At 43.5% G+C, this 21,546-nt stretch overlaps 1 protein-coding gene across 16 annotated transcripts in view; it reads right to left on the minus strand.

Annotated features, from left to right (window-relative positions):
• Positions 1 to 899: 899 nt before the first annotated feature.
• Positions 900 to 21,546, minus strand: part of ARID5B (AT-rich interaction domain 5B) — a 289,023-nt gene continuing 268,376 nt past the window's right edge. For all 16 annotated transcript variants that reach the window (XM_079899440.1, XM_079899444.1, XM_079899442.1 and 13 more), the window contains 2 exons: positions 6,624 to 6,822; positions 900 to 3,214 (listed from right to left, as the gene is read on the minus strand). In XM_079899440.1, the coding sequence (XP_079755566.1) occupies positions 1,061 to 3,214; positions 6,624 to 6,822 (2,353 nt within the window). In that variant the 3' untranslated portion in view covers positions 900 to 1,060. The remainder of the gene's footprint in view (positions 3,215 to 6,623; positions 6,823 to 21,546) is intronic.

A 21,546-nucleotide genomic window follows, 5' to 3' on the forward strand; every position in this document is an offset into this window, starting at 1 on the left:
CTCGCTGACAGTGAGGTTTTTGTTTTTATGATTCCTCTGGTATGTAGGACAGTTTCACAGCCTAGATAAGGTAAGTACAATGCTCGATATTTTCACATAACCCAACACTTCAAAGCAAAGCATTTGGCCGGGTAAGCAGTGTATAAGCTCTTTCAACTATGCCATTTATGAGGAAAAAAATCCTTAAGTTGCAGATTTGCAAAGGAACGTTCTTTGCACCATTGTGTGCTCAACTGTTTCTTTGATCATTTGTTCCACTAGAATCAGTTGCTTCAATTTGTAAACAATAACATTACCACCCAAAGCTGCTCAAAATGATAAGATGTGGAAAAATTACAAACACACATCAACAACTAAGGACAGTCAGCCTTTAAAACAAAACAAAACAAAATAAAACAGAAACAAGACCTGCAAACAAAAGCGATACTGTTTAATTAAAAAAAAAAAAAAAAGGGACAAGAAGGAACTGGGAGAAAATAGGACTACCTGTATATAAATTAGGTGAGCAAACAGTGATACGGGTAGTTTTAAGAAGCAAATATATACAGTCAGTTTAACAGTGTTTACTTCTCTGGATTGTTTAATAGTGTCAAAATGAAAGATCTATTGAAGTTTCACTATACATTGCATTGATTGAACCTTGGAGAGTTTTATGAAGAGAGGGGCATCCCTTGGCATATTTGCCAGTCTTCCTTGCCCCTTCCTCTGAAATATCTGCCCTTTTTTGCCCAGATTGTTTCCTGACCATCAGAACTCAGACGGGGTCCTCTAAGTTCTTCCTGGATACACATGAATCCCCTTCACAAGATCCCCGTGCAAAGTGGACCATCTGAGGTGCGAGGGCATCTGTGTTGGCAGGGGCTCAAGACTGACCAGCCAGGGCTAGAGTCATCCCGGAAATATCAGGTATGTTCACCTCCCCTCTGGGCCCCTTTTGGCCGGGACTGATCTCACCCCGGATTAGAAGAATACTGACTTCTAATTCTACAAGCCGCCACCCCGAGGCTAAGGAGTGAAGCTCTGTTATCCACGCCATTTGGGATGCTGGGCAGAGCCAGGCTTACAGTTTTGTACTGGGGTGTACGGACGACAGCTGAGAAGGTGGGAAGGCGGCTTGAGGATTTAGAGCAGCTAAAGGGTAAATGCTGTTGTGCAAAAGGTCCCCATACGAACTTCCTACAGGTGTGGCTGCAGCCAAGTGTCTGTATAGCTGCTGAGAATTTGTTGGCGACGTAAAAATTCCTCTTTGCATCACAAGTGAGTGGAAAGCCAGGGGCTGCATGAGCGGGGAAAGCACAGTCTGGTTTTTCAAGTACTGCAGAGAATGAGAATACCCAGCCGGGAGCCTGGAGTTGAGGCCCGAGTTACACAGGCTTCCAGAATACAAACCTGGGAAGATGGGGGAGGAGAGGGGCAGCTTGTGGCTTTCGGAGGCGCCCCCGGCATGCCCACCGTGCGTGGCCTTGCTGCCTTCGCTCTCCTGCTCTGAGGCCTTCTCCTTCCCAGAGACCTCCTTGGAGGGGTCCAGAGGAGACACGGCCCGGGCCTTTTTCCCGGCGATCACAAGGTCCAAATCCTCCAGGCTGCGCTTTATGGGACGCGCCGCACCAATGTTCTGGGGGCTCATTTTCCGGTGCAGGATGGGGTGGACCATGCCTTCCATCTTCCTGAAATTCTCCAGTCTCACGGGGTGAGGCTTTCCCGATCTGGAGAGCGATTCAGGGTATTTTTTAGGGGCCGACATGGTCATGGGCGATACCCGACAGGCCTTGGGGTGACAGTCTCGACTCTGGCTGTTTACGACCTGGAACTGGGAGGCGCCCTTGCTCTCCTGAGGCCCGGGCGCCGCGTGGGCCAGGCCCAGGGCCTTGCCTGTGGGTTTGTGGGGGTTCTTGGGAAGGCTCAGGTCGGTTGGCTGCTCGTCTGTGAGGGCTTCCGCCGCAGCCGACTTTTTGTCTTGCAGATGTAGAGACGCCAGGTAATTCACGTGGAGCTTCTCTTGGTGCTTGTGGGAGGGAAAAGCACTGTTTTCCGACTCCCCGTACATGTCCCTGCAAGGGTACTTGCATGTCTGTTCGTTATGCAGGTGGCGCTCAGTGTGCCTGTAGAGGCTGTGGAGATGAGGCGACGAGTAGAAATCGGCCAGGCAGCTGGGCATGTGGGAGTGGGGAGGAGCCCTCCTCTCCAGCAGCTTCTCCTTGCCGTCCTGAGCATCTTGCTTGAGGGCACAGGAGTCGGCAAGGGGGCTAAGGTGATGCTTGGAGAAGCCGCAGCGGTGGGGCTCCGATCGACCCAGCTTGTCGTGCTTCCAAATGTCATTGATGCCCTTTCTCTCCTCTGAGGGCTTGCTTCTGAAACTCTGGACGTGCTGAATCACCGACGGCCGGCTGACTGCCACGTGGTCAGTGCTTTGGCCGTGGTGGGCCTGGGACAAACCCGAACAGCGGTCGTCCCTCACAATCAGTTTCTTTCTGCTGATCAAAGGGGGTGGGGAGCCATAGGGGTAGCTGCTGGAGAGGCCGGCCCCGCTCACTTGGGACAAAAGTTTTTTCTTGGCCAGCGGGGACATGATGCCTGGGTTGCCCCTTGAGTAGAGCAGGGGCGTGTAATTAAGTCCATGGTTCTCATTCATGGGCCCAGTCAAGTCTTTGTCTTTGAACATGTCAAATGACTGGACCACAAGGACCTTCGGGGTCTGCTTGAGTGCACTGTGGATGTCGTCACTGCCCAGCTGGTCCACCTTCACGGTGCAGTTGGCGATGTAATCCGCCATTGCGGGGAGTTTGTCATCCTCCATTTCACTCTGGTTTGCCAGTGGTGGCTGTGTGGTGGGGAAGCCGGGGAAGGACGCTTCTTGGAGTTCATTTTCAGGGCTCTCTGTAAAACAGCAGGGCTTGGGTTCTTGTTTTGAGTCCAGGAGAGCCCGGGGAGAGGTGCGCGACTGTTTGCCAGCCCCAGGGATCGGGGCTGGATCCCTTTCGGGGGCCAGAGGGGCACTCGCGAGCGGAGGGGCAGGCCCCTCCTCTCCTGCCTCCTCGTTGCTGGTACCTTGATCTGTGTCGTCGTCCTTTTCTGGGTCTGCTCGGGACACCGGGGGCCTTGCTGCAAAATCCTGGTACCCTTCCACTTTTTTCTTTGTGTCTGCTACTGGGAGAGGCTCAGCGATGCTTTTCTGGTGTAAAGTCTCTTGTTCCTTCTCTTGCTCTGACGAAACCTGATAAAATATTGCAAAAGATAGTCAGAAGGAAGCCAAATGCGTTGACGCTTTATGCTATGAAATAAAATGTTACACACAGCCGTTGTTTGGAAACAGCCTTTTCAGTCAGCTCGTGGAGTCTCTGTAAAGCTTTATTACTCCCCAATCATGGCTCTAAACAAAGAAATATAAATCACAGGAACATTAGGGGAAACATGCATATTCACTCCAGTCCCTTATGAGATACCTATCAAAATAGCAAAGTAGTATGTACTGCCGGTATACAGTCATATCACTCCTTGATTCTAATATATAGTTTAATTCTGAGGTTGTTTTCTTGTCAAATCAGTCAATTATCCAAAAGGGTTTTAAATTACATGTTGCAGTTTACGACACTTTGGAGAAAGATTTTTTTAGAATCTCTCTTTCAAAAATCCAACCCCGTCTCAACAACAAACTTACTAAAACCCCTTGTTTCTTCTTCGAGAGCAAATCCCGTCCTAACGTGTTCAGTATGATGCGTTACATTAGCAATGCTTAAGTGTTAATCATTTCTACCCAGTGCCATATGACATGCAGATAAAGCTAAAATATTGAAAAATTTATGCAGATGCCATGGCAGCCTGTCTACCTGAGGGGCAGAAGGACTCCAGGTCCTTCTAGGCTGCAGCAAACTACATTTCCATTAAAGCTGAAAATGAAATTGTCAAAATTCAAGCAGTGAGTGCCACAACACATACAGCTTTTCTGTTCACTGAAATAAGTTGTAGTCGATGAGATGGATGGTCTCTACGTGTCCCCACTGACAGAAGTTGTGGGCACAGTTCGATTCATTCACTGCATGACGTAGCTGTGCAGACTTTGGCCTTAGAAGGTCATCTTAACTTTCCATCTGTGACCCAGGGGGACTGGCAAGTTCTTTCAAAACTTCTGTCGTTCTGCCCTGATGTGTCTTGGTGGAGAACAGTCACAAAACGGTGATATTGAGATGGTCTTCCCCCACCTCCCCGCAAACTCATCCCTTAAATATTTTTCTTCTTTGTTAAGGAAAGAAGCGTCTACCACTTTAGCATCTTTGGGCAAGATTGAGGATGCTGGTGTAGGGATGCGTAGGAAGAAAAGTTTTAAGGAACCACACCCATTTCATAGATATTTCTCCTTAGACCCATTTCAAGATAGCCCTCTGTTTTAGGGATACTTATCATCATTCTTTTCCTTTCTTTGTTTTTGTACTAATAGCTGCCTTTTCCAGTACAAATATCATTACTTGTTCTACACTAACAGTCATCATTGGTCTCGTGAGCTTATACATTACATGAAAATATAGAAAAATGACTACGGCTAGGGAAAAAGGCATATTGCATTTAAGTGTTAGTTTCTGATGGCGCTGTGGGGGAGTCTCAGCCCCACTGATGTCTCTATGACCTAGGCCTTCAGGTACATGGAGTTCTAGGTTTTTGGTTGTAAACAGGTTTAGGAGGTCATTGAAAGCTAGGCAGGAAAAAAAAAAATAAAGGAGCCTTTTCGTAGGATGGCATTTCATGATTTGCCTTAGTATATTAAATGGTACCTTCCCACCACACAGCTTATAATCTGATTACTTGAAGATAGTGGGTTTGACTAGAAGGGCTTTTTAAGCCCTCCTATCTCCAAATTAAAAACAATGACAATAATAACAACAACAATAAAATTCAACCCCCAAACACACAGTGAGGAGAAATATACTTGCTATGTATAGAAATAGCAATACAAAATATACTATACACAGCAAGTATACACAGCAATATACTTGCTGTGTATACTTGCTATGTATAGTGTATTTCTATATATATAGAGAGAAATATACTTGTTATATATATATAACATGGGTCCGTGTAGGAGGCGGGGAGCGATTCTGATCTTTGGGTCAACCTTGGAGAGAGGGTGTTGGGATTCCAGGTAGTTTAGATAACATGATCATAATGACCCCGGTCCCTTAGATACCTGCAGTCCCTGAAGGGAACCTGTGGGGGCCTATAGGAAACAGGAAGCCTTAAGGCTTTCAGGATTTCTGTGGACTGCAGGGCACCGGGCTCTACTCCTGACAGCGGTCGCCTCCCAAGCTGACGGGCTCAGGGCAATGGCTTGAGGATTCCTCCCCCAACTCACAAAGCAGCCCTTTCAATTCTCACGCCCAGAGTGGAGCCATTCAAAGGCCAGCTGGCCTCCTGGTCCTCAGTTTGTCCCCTGGTGCTTTGGCAATGCTGTACATATGGTATCTAATAGAACTCACTGATCCCAGGCCCTATGATAAATCACCAGACCAACAGGATAAAGGGAGAATGGAATGTAAGCCTTCACTTGGAATTTCCTTGCTTTTGGCCATTTATGTTGCAAGCTTGCAGATGTTTAGAAATCTCTGCATCATCCCCCCCCTTTTAATTATTAGAGCTTAAAATAATTATGAAACAAAAATTAAAGCAAATTTCTCTTCTTGGTACTAATATTATCTTCTTACACAGGAGTCAGTTGGGTAAGTTAATTTCTCGTTAGGAGGCTGGTGTGTGTGTTTTAAGCTGGTGTTTAATTAGAGAGTCTCTTATGTGTTCATTATAAACCTGATTTTTAGGGGGTGTTTAATATCAGCACCAAAGTTCCCTCTGGGGTTGAATCTTAGGACGTGCTGTCTTCAAATGTGGCTGCTAAGTTTTTTTTGGTTTGGTTTTTTTTTTTTTTTTTTTAATGGGCGGCAGAGATTTTTTATTATTCATCTTGAAACAGAGCCCAGCTCATCCCCCATGACTGTCTGGACGATGGTAGTAACGGTTTCTACCAGAGAGCTGTTGGGGGCTGTGGGTAGCTGGGGCCTGTTTTAAAAGGTTCAGAAACTACCTGTTAACAAGACAGATAATCATGGCTTCAGAGGAACCATTTCAAAATTCCCCTATAAATAATACGTACTTAAGATGTTTCTAAATTGGTCTTAACCCAAGTCTGGTACACAGAGGTCAATTAATGGAGGCAAACAAGTCTCTGAAGTTTTTAGGACAGTCCTGCAGAGACACAGCAGATCCCACAATGCGTGCTTTAAAGTCACACCAACTCCTCAGACAGGCTGGCTGTGAAATGGCAGAGAAGCCACATCTTTCACATGGGAGTCCCTTGGCTTTCAGAGCTGAAGCTCTGGCTCCTTCTATCTCAAAGTCGGGTCTGCTCTCAGTTTTCTACAGAGTGTTTGCTTCCTTCTAGACCCTACTCTTGGCCTATCCCATCAATCCATGTGCTGCCCCGAAAGGCCCACTCCTCAGGGAATGGTGACGTTTAGGTGATTAGATTTCTTAGCCTGGTGGTGTCTCTGGCAGGGATGCAGCTACGGATGCAGGGCTCCAGAAGACCCCGAGGCAGGACCGACCTCACAGAGGTATTTCTGTGGAGGAGCCCAACTCACCTCTGATGCATCCTGGGGCTTCGGGGCATTCTCTTTTTCTTTCTTGCTCTTAGAGATTTCGTGTTTGATGCGTTTGCCTCCTGATACTTTTGTTTTATTCTCGTTTTCCTGTGAATTGTTCTCCTGTTTTCGAGGTTTGATTGGAGGCAGGGGCTTATCTTCCTCTCCTTTAATAAACCTTTCATACGGCAGGATTAATCTACAAGGGTATCAGAAGAGAGGATCGGTCAGGGCAGGCAGTTCCAGTAGTGTCGATGCTATGGGGGTTTAACTTTCTTGTCTCCCCGGTCAAAACCAGCACCTGGTAGCTTACATCCTGCTTTCTTTGCAAGACCTCTTTCTTGTTGTGCGAAGCTGTACACCGAGGATACCAATGGACACATCCAAAGCCACATCATTATCACTGCCCCTGGGACCTGGCTAAATGCTGATAACCACATCACAATAATAGCAACTATAGTGCTAGCTGCCATTCATTCATTTATCATTCTGCCAGCAGCTGTTTATTGAGCACTAACTATGTGTCAGGCAGTGTTCTAGGCACCAAGATACAGCAGCGAGCAAGATATTCAAGGCCCCTGAGGCTTACGTTCCAGTAAAGTACCAGTATGTGCCAGGTGATGCCCTAGGTACATTATATAGGTTATTTCACGTAATGTCCACAACATCCCTGTGGAGTATTTACTATTATTGTTGTTGTTATTATTATTCCCTTTTCAACAGATGAGGCAACTGAGGCCCAAAAAGGCTAAATAATTTGCCTGAGTCACCCCATTTGTTAGATGTGGAATTTGAACCTAGTTCTGCCTGTCTCCCAAGTTTGCATTCATTCATGTCAAAATACAGACCAGACACTTAAGATAAAGAGGTTACGGGAGGGGAGCGCAGCACAGCGGGAGACGGCTGTCTTACCCAGAGCTCTTAGGGGGGCAGGTGCCTCCCACAGGAGAAGCTCTGTTTTGGGGTGCCAGGTTAAAGAGGGCCCCAGAGAGAAGGCAGGCAGACAGAACGTTCAAGCCACAAAAATCAGAGGGCTGAAAAATTCAAGCATTTTAATTATATAACTTTTTAAACAAAGTACATAAAATTGCTCTAAAAAGAGAAACATCAAACAGCTCTTGTTTTAATCTGTTTTCCCTTTGCGATGTAGCGCTTGATCTGAAAGGGAAAAATAGCTGATGTAATTAAACGGGATGGATTGCATTACAATCTCAGTTTCAACTTCAGTGATTAAAGTTTTTATAATGCATTTGGTATGATTAATGACTCACTGTGGGATTAATACAAGACTCGGCCTTAAAAATATGAACTTTAATACAGCAAACATAATTTGTTTTAAATAAGACAAGTTGACTCAATGAAGAAAATGTACTTGGCTTATAAACAACATAAATCTGTTCAAATATTGGGAACCATAATTATTTTTAAACTAAGACTCCCAGGCAAAAACTTCTTTGGCTTGGATATTCGTTAGCTATCCTAAAACTGGTTTCTAACTATGCAATCTGGATCACAACTACTTAAACGTACACAACTGTTCAGGTTTCTGAGTACAGACGTGGGGACATTTGCGATCGTGATATTTCACTCTTTAATAAAATACCAAGTAAATTATGGGAAAGTCAAATCTCAGTGTATAGCAATTAGAAACAAAAGTCATCACTGAGCATGCTCAGGCAAGGTATGTGCAAGAAGGCGTGAATAATAGTTTCGAGCCCTGCGTCTGGCAGTGGGCCAGCCATGAAGATCAACACAGCCCATGGGGAATAGTTATCTTCAGATCCCATTACAAACTGAGTTTAAACATGTTACAGCTGCTAAAACTGGAAACTGTTCTCTCTGTGTAGACTTACTAAAATAATATATGGCTGCCAAATACCTGCTTCCCACTGTAATATTACAGTTAATGTTTATATAATAAAAAGCATAACTAAGCAGAAGAGAGAAAAAAAGCAATCTTGTTCATACTTGAATGTATTCCGTCTCATCTGTAAAGTCCCCAGCATTCCCCCCAGTTGCTTTTATCTGCATGGTTCTGCCAGGGACTTTATCCCCTTCAGCAGTGGCAGGTTGGGGATTTTTGTCCGGGAGCAAAATGCATTGAATATTTTAAATTAGGAAAAATATGTTAAATTGACTTTAATGAAAACATATTTTTATTGTTAGGACAGATAGGTTTGTTTTACTTTTGTTTGGTTGCCATGGGAACCCAAGGAGCATTGAAGTCTGGGGATTCCAATGGTTATTGTTTGTTGGTACCACCCTCCCCCCAACTCCACTCTCTAATTGAGATGGTGGCACCATGAGGGAGGGACTCCCTTCACTAAGGATGACAGCATCACCTCTGAGTGTGGGGAAGGGGGTGAGAGGAAGCAGAGAGCTGGCTGGGAGAGACACCCAAGGTGAGGACCCCTCACCTCAGGTCCGGAGAGTCCTGGGCCAACCCAGCTTTCTAGATGGGTGCTAAGGAGACTTTAATTTCCTCGCACAATTTTGCAAGTTCAAGAAGCAGGGCAACACTTCTGTTTCATTTCTTTCTTTTTTCCTTTTCCTTCATTTTTTTTTTTTTTTTTTTTTTTTTCTTCCCTTCACTCAGCTCAGCAGCTGGCTGGCTGACAGCAGTAAAAAATACATTTCACTTTGCTGGTCAAAGGCCTAAAGCCAGAAGCAGGAAATCTGGAATTAAATGTTTCTTGTATCTGGAAAGAGGCATGACTAAGGTAAAACTGAATCCAAACACAAACCCTGCTTGTTCAAGGCTTCCAGAGGGAGAGTGTGTGTGAGTGTGTGTGTGTGAGAGAGAGAGAGAGAGAGAGAGAGAGAGTGTGTGTGTGTGTGTGTGTGTGTGTGTGTGTGTAAAGGTCAAGTGAGTGTTTTTTTTCCCTTCTAAATCACTGAAAGATAATTATAGTGGCTCAGGGAATAAAGGCTCCCGAAATAAAACAAGAAAGGCAGCAGCTAAAAGGAAACAAGTAGAAATATGACCAGCTAAGCCCTGAAGAGCAGAGCTCTTCTCACCCGGCACACAAACAATCGCTGTTCATATAGTGATTTCCGTTTGGTACGATTTTCACTGAATGTTTTTTCAGTTATCCTGTCATGGTACAACACAATTACCCCACAGGATATGATCTTATCATCTGATTATTAGAAGTTTTTACACAGTACAGAGGACGAAAGCTATTATAGGTTTCTGAACATTTAAACGTTTAATGTACATGCGATACCATTGAAAACAGGTTAGCCAACATAAGGTCAACATTGCCCAATGCAGCAAGCGTTGTATAAAGAATTTAGTATAATGCAACATGACTGCACCTTACAACAAAGATTTAATCAGCCTCTAAACTGTGCAGATAAAAGCAAAAATGCACCCCAGCCCCTAAGAACTCATTACACAGGAGAAATATTTTCAATGGGCTGCAACTCTAAGAATGTGGTTTGGGTTTCTGGTGGATGGAAGTAATAGGGAAGAGAAGCAATATATTCATTAGAAAATCCAGAGAAATTCCCCCTCCCACCCCCCCAATCTAATGTAATCCGAGGATTGAAAGCTAGGCAGCTAAATGGGCCTTTACTATTATCGAGATTTCAGATTAGCAAAATGCTTATTTACGATGCCATTAATGGATCTGAAATAGGTAAGCCATCATGTATTAAAAAAATAACATCTTTCCATAGGCATAAGAATTGTAGCAGCATGAGATTTTATTTTTCCCTAGGAATAATACAAGAATAACATTTTCCACCCCAAAGCAGAAACAGTAGGGGAGCCTTTTTCTATCACAGAGATTCTTACTAAATTCAGTCACTGTGAAAAGCAAGATTTTTTTCTCCTTCTTTTTTTTCCTTAAATAAAGACAACTTAAAACCAACCCAAGTTAAAATGAACAAATCAGTGGCATTATAACCTTGATTTATCAGCGTCTGAGCCACTAAATTATCATCATACAAGAAACTGCTGGTTTGAAAAGATTTCTGCTTTGTTAAATCTCAAGTTAAATAATGGTGCTCAGTATACTAGGTTTTTAGATCTGCCTCATCTGATATTATGAAAAATTCAATACATTTCTCTTCAGCAGAAGTCAAGGGTCAGCAAATCTATTACTGTAATGTAAGTAATCTGGCAACCTGCCAACTCTTTCTCCCTTATTATTTTTTTAAACACGAAGGCAGATAATTTTATATTTACAAATTCTGAAATCCTCCAGGGCCCTGCCTCTCTTTCTCAACAAAAAGCAGCAGCCTCATAGTCAAGAAATGAATATTGCACATGTCCTCATCATTTGCATTTCATACAAAAGAAGAAAAGACCCTTCATCTTTATTAGGCAACATTCCCCTCCCCTCCCCATAGACAGAGGAAAAATAATGTCAAATCTCATCAGAACGAGTAACCACTAATGTCTCCCGTATTGACTAATGCTTTCATGGAATGACTGACTTTTGGGGCCAAAACATTTAGCAAACAGTGCTTAAGACGAGAAATGAGAATCCATGTATTTATAGAGCTCTGAAAAATGATATTAGAAGAATGTCTAGGACTGATTCAGTCTGAAGAGTTAGAAGAAGTGGCAAATCTTTTTTTTTTTAAATTAATTAATTAATTTGTCTTTGGCCGTGTTGGGTCTTTGTTGCTGGGCGTGGGCTTTCTCTAGTTGCAGCGAGCAGGGGCTACTACTCGTCGCGGTACACGGTCTTATCATTGCGGTGGCTTCTCTTGTTGCAGAGCACTGGCCCTAGGCGGGCGGGCTTCATTAGTTGTGGCACGGGTGCTCAGTAGTTGTGGCATGCAGGCTCTAGAGCACAGGCTCAGTAGTTGTGGCGCACGGGCCTAGTTGCTCCACGGCATAGTGGCACATCTTTAGGGTTGTATTTGAACCTCAAACTTACCCTAGTTACTTCATAGGCACTTTGATGCTATCAAACCAGTGAACAATTCCAGGCCCAGATTTCTACTGGTGCCTTTGGAGCAGAATGTTTTAGGGGCAGAGGGGATGAAGTTGGCGTGCATATTAGGGCAAAAATGCTACTACTATTCTTTTAACTATTAGGTTTTATCGTGGCATTAGAAAAGAAATGACATATTGGTTCCACTGGGGCTTCAGACCTGATCTGATCCCAAACGGAGTTATTATACCTCCAAGTTGATTCCAGGGTCGATAAATTCTAAGGTTTGGCCAGACATTTCCCTTCTCAGCCAGAAACCGAAAATATATAACTTCGCTGTGAAGTGCGGGGAAGCACTCTTTCACCAAATATGGAGCCAATAGAAGGTATGTTTTTCTTTTGTGAAGATGAAGTACACACACTTGTTAAGGTTCCAAGAAACATGGAAGGTTCTAATCTCACATACTGTTCACCTCCAGCTCAAGGCACCAGACCATTACTCTAAAAATGTCTAAAGAGCATTTGTTGGGGGTGGGGGGGGGGATACGTACCAAAACAAAAGCCAAATACACAAATGTGCTGCTATGTCAACGTGCGGAGCAGCGGGAATGTTTCCTCAGTGGGCACAACGCTGGTTGAGTATAACGGCCATTATGCCGCTTTGTTCCTATTCTTTTAAAAGCCAAACTCCATCTAAGAAAAAATGTGGGCTCCAGATGAAGATCTCCACCGGCTTATGGTATAAGTTTCAGTGGAGCAGAAAAAAGATCAGTCACAAAGAGAGCTGAGAAAGAGGACTTGAGTGTCAGTTTCTGACAGACGAAGATGTGAACTCAAAGCTTTGAGCACCGAACCACAGAGGGAGATGCCATGCTGACATGTAGGCCACGGAGAATAAGCCAGCGGCAGGACCCACCTGAGCCAAGAAGACGGTGGGAGAATGCGACGTGGGTTCTGTGTGAAAGACTTAGCTTGCCCATGAGCTACCAACGGTAAACGGTACAGAGCTCTTTAAAAAGGAAGTAGGTATAAAGAGTACCATTTGCATTCTACTCGAAGATACCTAAAAGGCACGTGGCCCATTATCATCAACGACCATGATCAATGGCCACTCGTCTTCAGAAAACCTCTGCCTTGGGAAAATCATCAGCTCACTAGGGGCTTCATTACCTACTCAAGGGCAAGCAGAAGACGAACAAGAAAACCTTTTGGAGGCACTAATTTTCTCCCTTTGCCCCAGTCGTAGGAGAGTTGTTTCTGAGGCCCATTGATGACCCTTGGCCTTCCCGCAGTCGTGGAGTAACTGTGACCCTAACTAAGCAAAGAGAGGAAAGAAAGGTGCTGGGATCCCTGGCTCGATGGACGGTGGCTTGACTCCCATGAAGGAGGGTCAGCGTGAGAGACGCAGCTCCAGGATGACAGGCCCCTGAACTGAATACATGGGCTGTGGGAGTCAGGGTTAGAGGGGTGGTGGGGGGGGGGGTGGAGAGAAACTTCTGGGTGTTCTTCTGGATCTCTTTCAAGGGCAGATGAACATCCTTTCAAGAATAACAGACAAATACAACTACAGTGTTTTCAACGTGCTGTGCACCCCCAACATGAAGGGTCCATATGTAGAAGCACAAACAACTGTCGCATTCAAGTCCCACGTGAGACACCACACATCCCAGAGCTTCTGAAATGTTCAGCAGTTCCCCCAAAATGTATCACTTTGATCAAACTCTGTAATAACTTGCACAAAACCAAAATGTTCCAAGAGGTTTTCAGTGGAAGAGTTAAGGATATATTTTAATGGTAAACAATTACATTCTTCTGTCATCTGATACTTTTTTTTTTCCTTTCTTTTTTGGAAACATGCTTTCTGAATTTTCAATAGTTCCTTTGTGAAGGCATCTGTTACTCACATAATTGAAAAGATGTTTGTGCAGTGGCATGCTTGAGAATACAGTTATTTAATCTTAATGATAAAGCCCTGAGGACAGAAAATCATAAGTAGAAACCTCTTGTTATTTATCAAGAAGAAAAAGGGCTAAGACACCTCATCTATTCTCAAATTTAAATTCAGGCTGGATGAAAACTATCAATAAAACATGGAACCTGCAAAGTTTCTTAAATACTATAGCAAGGTTCAAAGGGGGTTGGGTAGGGGGAGTGGGAAGAAAACAAAAATGAGACAATAAGGGAGCTCGACAAAGAAGAAACTGCTGTTTGGCAAGCCTTTTTTGGGTCAAACAAAGAACTTGCTGTAGTTTACAGCATGACATACACACTTGATTAGTTTGTGCCTGAGGGTGTTTTTACACTCAACAGTGTAAACTCCAACTTCTATTAATTACAACTTGCATTTAGAGGCAAATTTAAGAATTTTTAAATAGAGATTTTTCAAAGGCTGTTGTTTATTTTTTTTTAAACAGAAACCAGTTTTTCTACTCCAGGGCCTGGCTGGGGTTCTGTTTTCCTTTTTAAAAGTTTCTTGAAAAATCCAGGCATTGGAAAGTTATGAGAGCATTTTAGGCATGCTGAGTGATACGGAGGGAGGCTCTCGCTTATGAAATTACCTGACTGTCCTTTGGGGAGACATCCTCTATAGATGAGAAGCTGCTCCGGGCATAGGGTGCTTACATCCACCCAATTCAGGTGCCTTATAAGAACGAGCCTGATGGGGTATCCCTGGAAGAGCAGCAGCAGTACCTTATTGAGTCTGCCTAAATCTCAACACTTTGTGTTAGATTTTGGGGGTTGCTGGTTGCTGATAAGGGCCAGGTGGCCTTCTGTGGGTGTGGGGAAAAGGGAGATGAGAGCGCCTGGGTGGCGGTATTACAGAAGCGTTACCAACAGAGCGCCCGTTGGCCAGAGTCCCCATTACCAAGACAGTGTTTACAAAGGAGATGCAAGTCCATAGATTGGTCGAGCCCACCATGGGTGAGGATGGGGTACGGTCTACCCACTGGACCTCAAGGCAAGAGACTGAACAGACACTGAGAGGATAAACTATAATACCTGCATCCAATTTGGAAATTCAGCCTTAGACCCCTCCTGACTGCCCCTTCTACCAACTCATTCCCTACCTCTTGGTACACATTTCCTAGAGAAAGCTGTCCTTTTGGTTTGGATTTAATTTAATTCATTCAACCCCTAATTCTTGAGTCCCTGGTATGTTCACGACGCAGTACTGGGTGCACTGGTGAGTCTCAAGGGAAGCAATACCACAAGGTCCTTGCCCTCAAATATAATTTCTTTACTGTTTCTGAGTTCTACAACTGAATTATTTTAGGCAGTGTACGATGATCTATCTTAGGTTCTAACCGAATCTCTTTAAGGTCCGGTTCATAAATTGGTACAACCAACTGTGGAGAACAGTATGGACGTTCCTTAAAAAACTAAGAATAGAACTACCATATGACCCAGCAATCCCACTCCTGGGCATAAATCCAGAGAAAACCATAATTCAAAATGATACATGCACCTCATTGTTCACTGCAGCACTATTTACAAGAGCCAAGACATGGAAACAACCTAAGTGCCCATCAACAGAGGAATGGATAAAGAAGATGTGATACATATACACAAAGGAATATCGTATGTATATTGCCGTAAGAAAGAACAAAATAATGCCATTTGCAGCAACCTGGATGGACCTAGAGATTGTCATACTGAGTGAAGTCAGTCAGAGAAAGACAAATCTAGAACATCGCCCACATGTGGAATCTAATTTTAAAAAATGATAAAAAATGAACTTATTCACAAAACAGAAACAGACTTACAGATATCAAAAACCACTTATGGTTACCAAAGGGGAAATATGGCGGGGAGGGATAAATCAGGAGCTTGGGATTAACGTACACACACTACTATACATAAGGTAGATAACCAATGAGGACCCACTGTATAGCACAGGGAACTCTACTCAATATTCTGTGATAATCTATATGAGAAAAAATTGAATATATGTATATGTATAAATGAATCACTTTGCTGTAGACCTGAAACTAACACAACATTGTAAATCAACGATACGCCAATAAAAAAAAATCCAGTTCAAATTCTAGATCCCCCCCCCCCCCCCACTGGAAGACTTTGCTTATTCCATTTGGAAATTCTCTCTTCTTTCTCTGATCTCTGTTGAACTTATTATTTGTATCTATTACTTCCTTACCTAAGGTTTTTATAGCCTTAAATATTTAGCTCTCTTTCACGTATGTATGGAGTATGAGTCGGATCACACAAGATAGGGTCACACCCAGCAACCCCACGACTGGGCACATACCCATAGAAAACCATAATTCAAAAAGACACATGCACCCCAGTGTTCACTGCAGCACTATTTACAATAGCCAGGTCATGGAAGCAACCTAAATGCCCACAGACAGACGAATGGATAAAGAAGACGTGGTACATATATACAATGGAATATTACTCAGCCATAAAAAGGAACGAAACTGGATCATTTTCAGAGATATGGATGGACCTAGAGACTTATACAGAAGGAAGTCAGAAAAAGAAAAACAAATATCGTATATTAACGCATATATGTGGAATCCAGAAAAATGGTACGGATGAACGGTTTGCAAGGCAGACATAGAGACACAGAGGTAGAGAACAAACGTATGGACACCAAGGGGGTAAAGCGGGGGTTGTTGTTGGTGGTGGTGGTGGTGGTGGTGGTGGGATGAATTGGGAGATTGGGATTGACATATATACACCAATATGTATAAAATAGATAACTAATAAGAACCTGCTGTATAAAAAAATTAAATTCAAAAAATAAAAATTTTAAAAATAATAAAAAGAAAGCAAATTTTAGAAAAAAAAAAAAAGATAGGGTCACAGCACCTCCCAGTTCTAATGAGTCGGTAGTAGTGCGTACGGGTGCCATATTGAGAAGAACTGTGAAGCTGAGCCTGGGTTCTCGGGAAGCAGCATCGTGTTCCCTTAGCGGTCTCTGCCATGAATGTGGTAGTATGGGCACCTCCTCATTTTTTGCCAGCCCTATTCTTGATAGACGTTCCAAAAACACCAACTGGCTCTTGAGGGCAGCAGCAAAGGAAGAAGGCAGTGAGTCAAATGGCGCATCTACCCGACCCAAGAAAAAGAAACTGGCCGCCAATTTCAAAAGTAATCTTAGGCTCTGCTGATAGACTGACACTGCCCACATCCCAAGAAATACTATATGCCACATCTGGGATAGCTTTGGGTATTCTAAGTGACACAAACGGGAGGCATTTACATGAGAGCAAGCCAAACTGGTGAAAGTCCATATATCGTGCTCTGAGGCTTGAATGAATGGATTAGGAAGACTTGAAGTGAGAGAGGAGCTTTGCCAAGTGTATGGAGGCCCATCACCGAGAAAAAAGAGCATGTGGAATGAGTCAGGCCCAAAAGGCAAGGTAGAGTCAGTGGGAAGCCACAGGTGTGCTGCTCAGTATGGGAAGAGCGTACAGGTGAAGAGTGCCTTCAACAGTGGTGTTTCTTCGTTGCCTTCCCACTGCAGGGCGATTAAGCAGAGACGAATTATAGCCCGATGCCAGAGACAGTTCAGTCCTCATGGCACATAGCAGCCCACAGGCGTGTTTAGTTTAGTTTACATAAAATATTTTCAGAAACTATTGGAGCCAGTATTTGTAAGTCGGGTGATTTCACATAAAAATTATCTCCAGAACACGGAAGGCGTGGAAGCACGGAGACTATATCCTTCTATGGCAGTAAGTGTCGCTGATCCCACCGGGCCTCTCTCGCGCCCGGCTGTGTGTTTTGCACTTTCCAGCCTGGCCACACCTGTGCTCACCCATGCTACCTGCCCCCATCAACATCTGCGTGTGTGACCACTGCTTCTCCAGTGACCGGGTGAGAGGGACCAGCTTCCTAAATTTCCTGTCTGTTGCTGACTGATACTTTTCTAAAATACCATAAAAAGGAATTAACAGGAAAATGAGAAATTTTAAAAGACATACAAAATGCAAACCCCCATTAAAAAAAAAAGTCAACAGACAAAAAATTATTCTGGCAAACTGCCATGTAAGTGTATCAGTGCTTATGCATAGCTGCCCCGTTCACAGAGCACAGATGGGCCAGAAGAACCTCACTTGAGTAACACTGTCTAGAGGATTGCTAAAGGATCCCCGCAATCTGTGAACCCGGCCTGTGGCCTCCTCAACCGTGTGCTGACTAACTGAGTCCCTTAGAACCTGGTGTATGCCTGGCATTTACCTTGCAGCACATACTTATCTTATTTAAAACGTGAACCTCTCACACACCGCCTTCCACCTTCAGAGAAAAAAAGGCCGAAGCCCCATCTGACTATCACTGGGCTTCTGCCCAAACGCATGGGGCTTGGGTGCAGCTCACCCCACGTCACTGCCCAGGAAAACGCCTCAGCCAGGCGGCAGGACAGTCTCACCCCAGGAATGCTTGTGGGAAAAGGGCAGAGGGTAGACTTTGAAATTGGGCATTGAGTACATAAGAAGGTGAGGCATAATTGTTCATTTCCCCCACAAACAAATCCATTTGTTTATGATTTTCTAACTACTCAGAAAAGCACATCATAAAGTACTTTTGCCTTAATGCTCCTTTTAAAATCCCTAGGAACAATTTCATGTGCTCCACAGACACAGACCATGTAATTTATTCAGGAAAATTAAAACCAGTAATCTGGTATTCTGGGTAAAGATTTTTTTCCCCCTTGCATGTGCTTAAAAAACATTAAAAAAAAGAAAAGAAAAGAAAACAAATCTGCATGTGAAAACAGTCTTTAAAGTGAATTACTATTCCAGAAAGATCAAGCTAAGAGAATTCCACTAAAGTAACCATTTTCCTTTTTGTTCCTTTACTGATAAAAGAAAGTTATTCGGGGCATCTTCAACGAAGAGTTGAACGAGAAAGAAAATGTTCCACTGAGAAGTGTCCTGCACAGAAGGAGGTGGGCATTTTCCTTTGCATTATAATCTACAGTAACTTTATCTATAAATCCTGAACAAGAAGTGTCCAGGATAACCACACTTCATAAGCTTTGCTGAGCTGGAGACATCTACATAGCAACAGTCTTTCGATGGGGAAACATAAATGCTTTTTATATTGGTGATCATCTGTAACATGAGCAATTAAGTACAGTACTAATGGACTGTGGCCAGGAGCCTGGTACTAATATTAAAAACTGACAGAGATGAATAGGTTTGGAAGCAAAACCAGGCTGACAAAGACATTTTTATGAAGTGCTTGGACCTATTTGATTTAAACCAATCAGAGGCAAGTTTGGACCCGTCAGGCCTTCAGCGACAATGATGCATTCACAGGCATTGTACCTACCATTCCTGCTATGCCTTAAATAAAAACAACATTGATTCTTTTCAACAACTTGCACTTTCATTATTACACTCATTAATAAACCAAAAGTGCCCAACTAATATATACAAGTAACATTTACTGAGGGAACCGGCTACTTTTTTCTTGTTGGAAAATGAAAACATTTACTGGAAGCATGAACCACACTGCATGAAAAATAAATCAGTGGATAATGCGTAGTAGATCACTCATTGCTTCTTCATCTTCTAGGAAAGCAAAGCTGGTGGTAGGGAGACAGGAAAAGGAGCCAGTCCCTATATTAGAGTGAAAACGAGAGCCCAGGTGAGCCGGCAGCAGAGGGGGAACTCCAGTCATTCTCATCGGGTTTGGAAGGCTTTAAACATTGCCAAGGGCATCTCCAGACTAGATGTTGGCTCACAAAACCCTGGCCCTTTAAAACTCCCTGAACCTTCTGGAAGACAATGGCCTTTCACCATTCTAGTCACCTCTGTTTTCATTGTGTTAGCACAGCCTGTAAGTAGCAAGAATGAGTGAAGTCTGCCAAAATCACTCAACACAGCTGCAGTCAAGAGCTTCAGCCTTTCCTCTGACCAAAGCGTAACCGGTTCAAGTCCCTGGACAGATCTGAGTGTATACTCTTCCCTTCTTCGGTAGAACCATCAAAGAGAAGTAAGACATCTAGCGCAGTCATTCCCAGACATTTCTCCCCACCACAACACACAGGAGTGTGGGTGACTCCTTTAGAGCGTGGTTCAAATGAGTGAGGGTGGCATTACGGTAAGTAGAGTCTGATTTCTTTAAAAAAAATACCAATATTTGCAGATGATTGATTTAACTATTAGAGATTACTAATTATTCATGACATCCCTTGTATCTGACCACACCAATGCAAGAGGGACTTAGATGGCGAAAGGAAATGCCTACTCTAAAACTCTTAGAGGAAAACACAGGCAGAACACTCTTTGACGTAAATCGCAGCAGTATCTTTTTGGACCCACCTCCTAGAGTAATGAAAATTAAAACAAAAATAAACAAATGGGACCTGATTAAACTTAAGAGCTTTTGCACAGCAAAGGAAACCATAAGCAAAATGAAAAGACAACCCTCAGAATGGGAGAAAATATTTGCAAATGATGTGACCGACGAGGGATTAATCTCCAAAATATACAAACAGCTCATGCAGCTCGGTATCAAAACAAAACCAAAAACAACCCAATCAAAAAACAGGCAAAAGACCTAAATAGACATTTCTCCAGAGAAGACATACACGTGGCCAAAAAGCACATGACAAGATGCTTAACATCTCTAATCATTAGAGAAATGCAAATCAACACTACAATGAGGTATCACCTCACACCAGTCAGAATGGCCATCATCAAAAAATCTACAAACAGTAAATGCTGGAGAGGGTGTGGAGTAAGGGGAACCCTCTTGCACTGTTGGTGGGAACGTAAATTGGTGCAACCACTATGGAGAACAGTATGGAGGTTCTTTAGAAAAACTAAAACAGGGCTTCCCTGGTGGCGCAGTGGTTGAGAGTCCGCCTGCCGATGCAGGGGACACGGGTTCGTGCCCCGGTCCGGGAGGATCCCACATGCCGCGGAGCAACTAAGCCCATGAGCCACAGCTACTGAGCCTGTGCTCTAGGGCCCACGAGCCACAACTACTGAGCCTGAGTGCCACAACTAATGAAGCCCGTGCGCCTAGAGCCTGTGCTCCGCAACAAGAGAAGCCACTGCAAAGAGAAGCCTGAGCACCTCAACAAAGAGTAGCCCCCGCTTACTGCAACTAGAGAAAGCCCGCGCACAGCAACGAAGACCCAAAGCAGCCAAAAAAAATAAATAACTTATTAATTAATTAATTTGAAAAACACAGACTCTTTAAAAAAAAAAAAAGATGCATGCACCCCAGTATTCACTGCAGCGCTATTTACAATAGCCAAGACATGGAAGCAACCTAAATTTCCATTGACAGAGGAATGGAGAAAGAAAATATGGTACATATGTACAATGGAATATTACTCAGCCATAAAGAAGGACGAAATAATACCATCTGCAGCAACATGGATGGACCTGGAGATTATCATACTAAGTGAAGTAAGTCAGAGAGAGAAAGACACATATTATATGATATCACCCATATGTGGGATCTAGTTTTAAAAAAATATAAAAATGCACTTATTTTACCATACAGAAACAGACTTACAGATATCAGAAACCACTTATGGTTACCAAAGGGGAAATATGGCGGGGAGGGATAAATCAGGAGTTTGGGATTAACGTACACACACTACTATACATAAGGTAGATAACCAACAAGGACCCACTGTATAGCACAAGGAACTCTACTCAATACTCTACAATGGCCTATATGGGAAAAGAATCTGAAAAAGAATGGATACATGTATATCTATAACTGAATCACTTAGTTGTACACCTGAAACAAACAACATTGTAAATCCACTATACTCCACTGTAAAATAAAAATTAAATTAAGACAAAGAAAGGAAATGCAAATGCCAAGAACGGGTTAAGGACCATGCTAATCACCCTGGAACAGCTGTGCTCCAACCTGGGTTTCAGGTTCTGTGCAGGGATTTCTATGTTGGGGGCCCCGTGGGGTGCCCACAGCTGACTACTGTCTCTCAACTCCAGATCGACTCTTCTGTGCTCTGCTTGGTGATGCTGGGACCGGGACAACATAAATTACATGTCTCTCTTGTCAGCTGTCTTCCT

Source organism: Stenella coeruleoalba (genome assembly GCF_951394435.1).
Source record: "Stenella coeruleoalba genome assembly, chromosome: 16".
NCBI classification, from domain to species: Eukaryota; Metazoa; Chordata; class Mammalia; order Artiodactyla; family Delphinidae; genus Stenella; species Stenella coeruleoalba.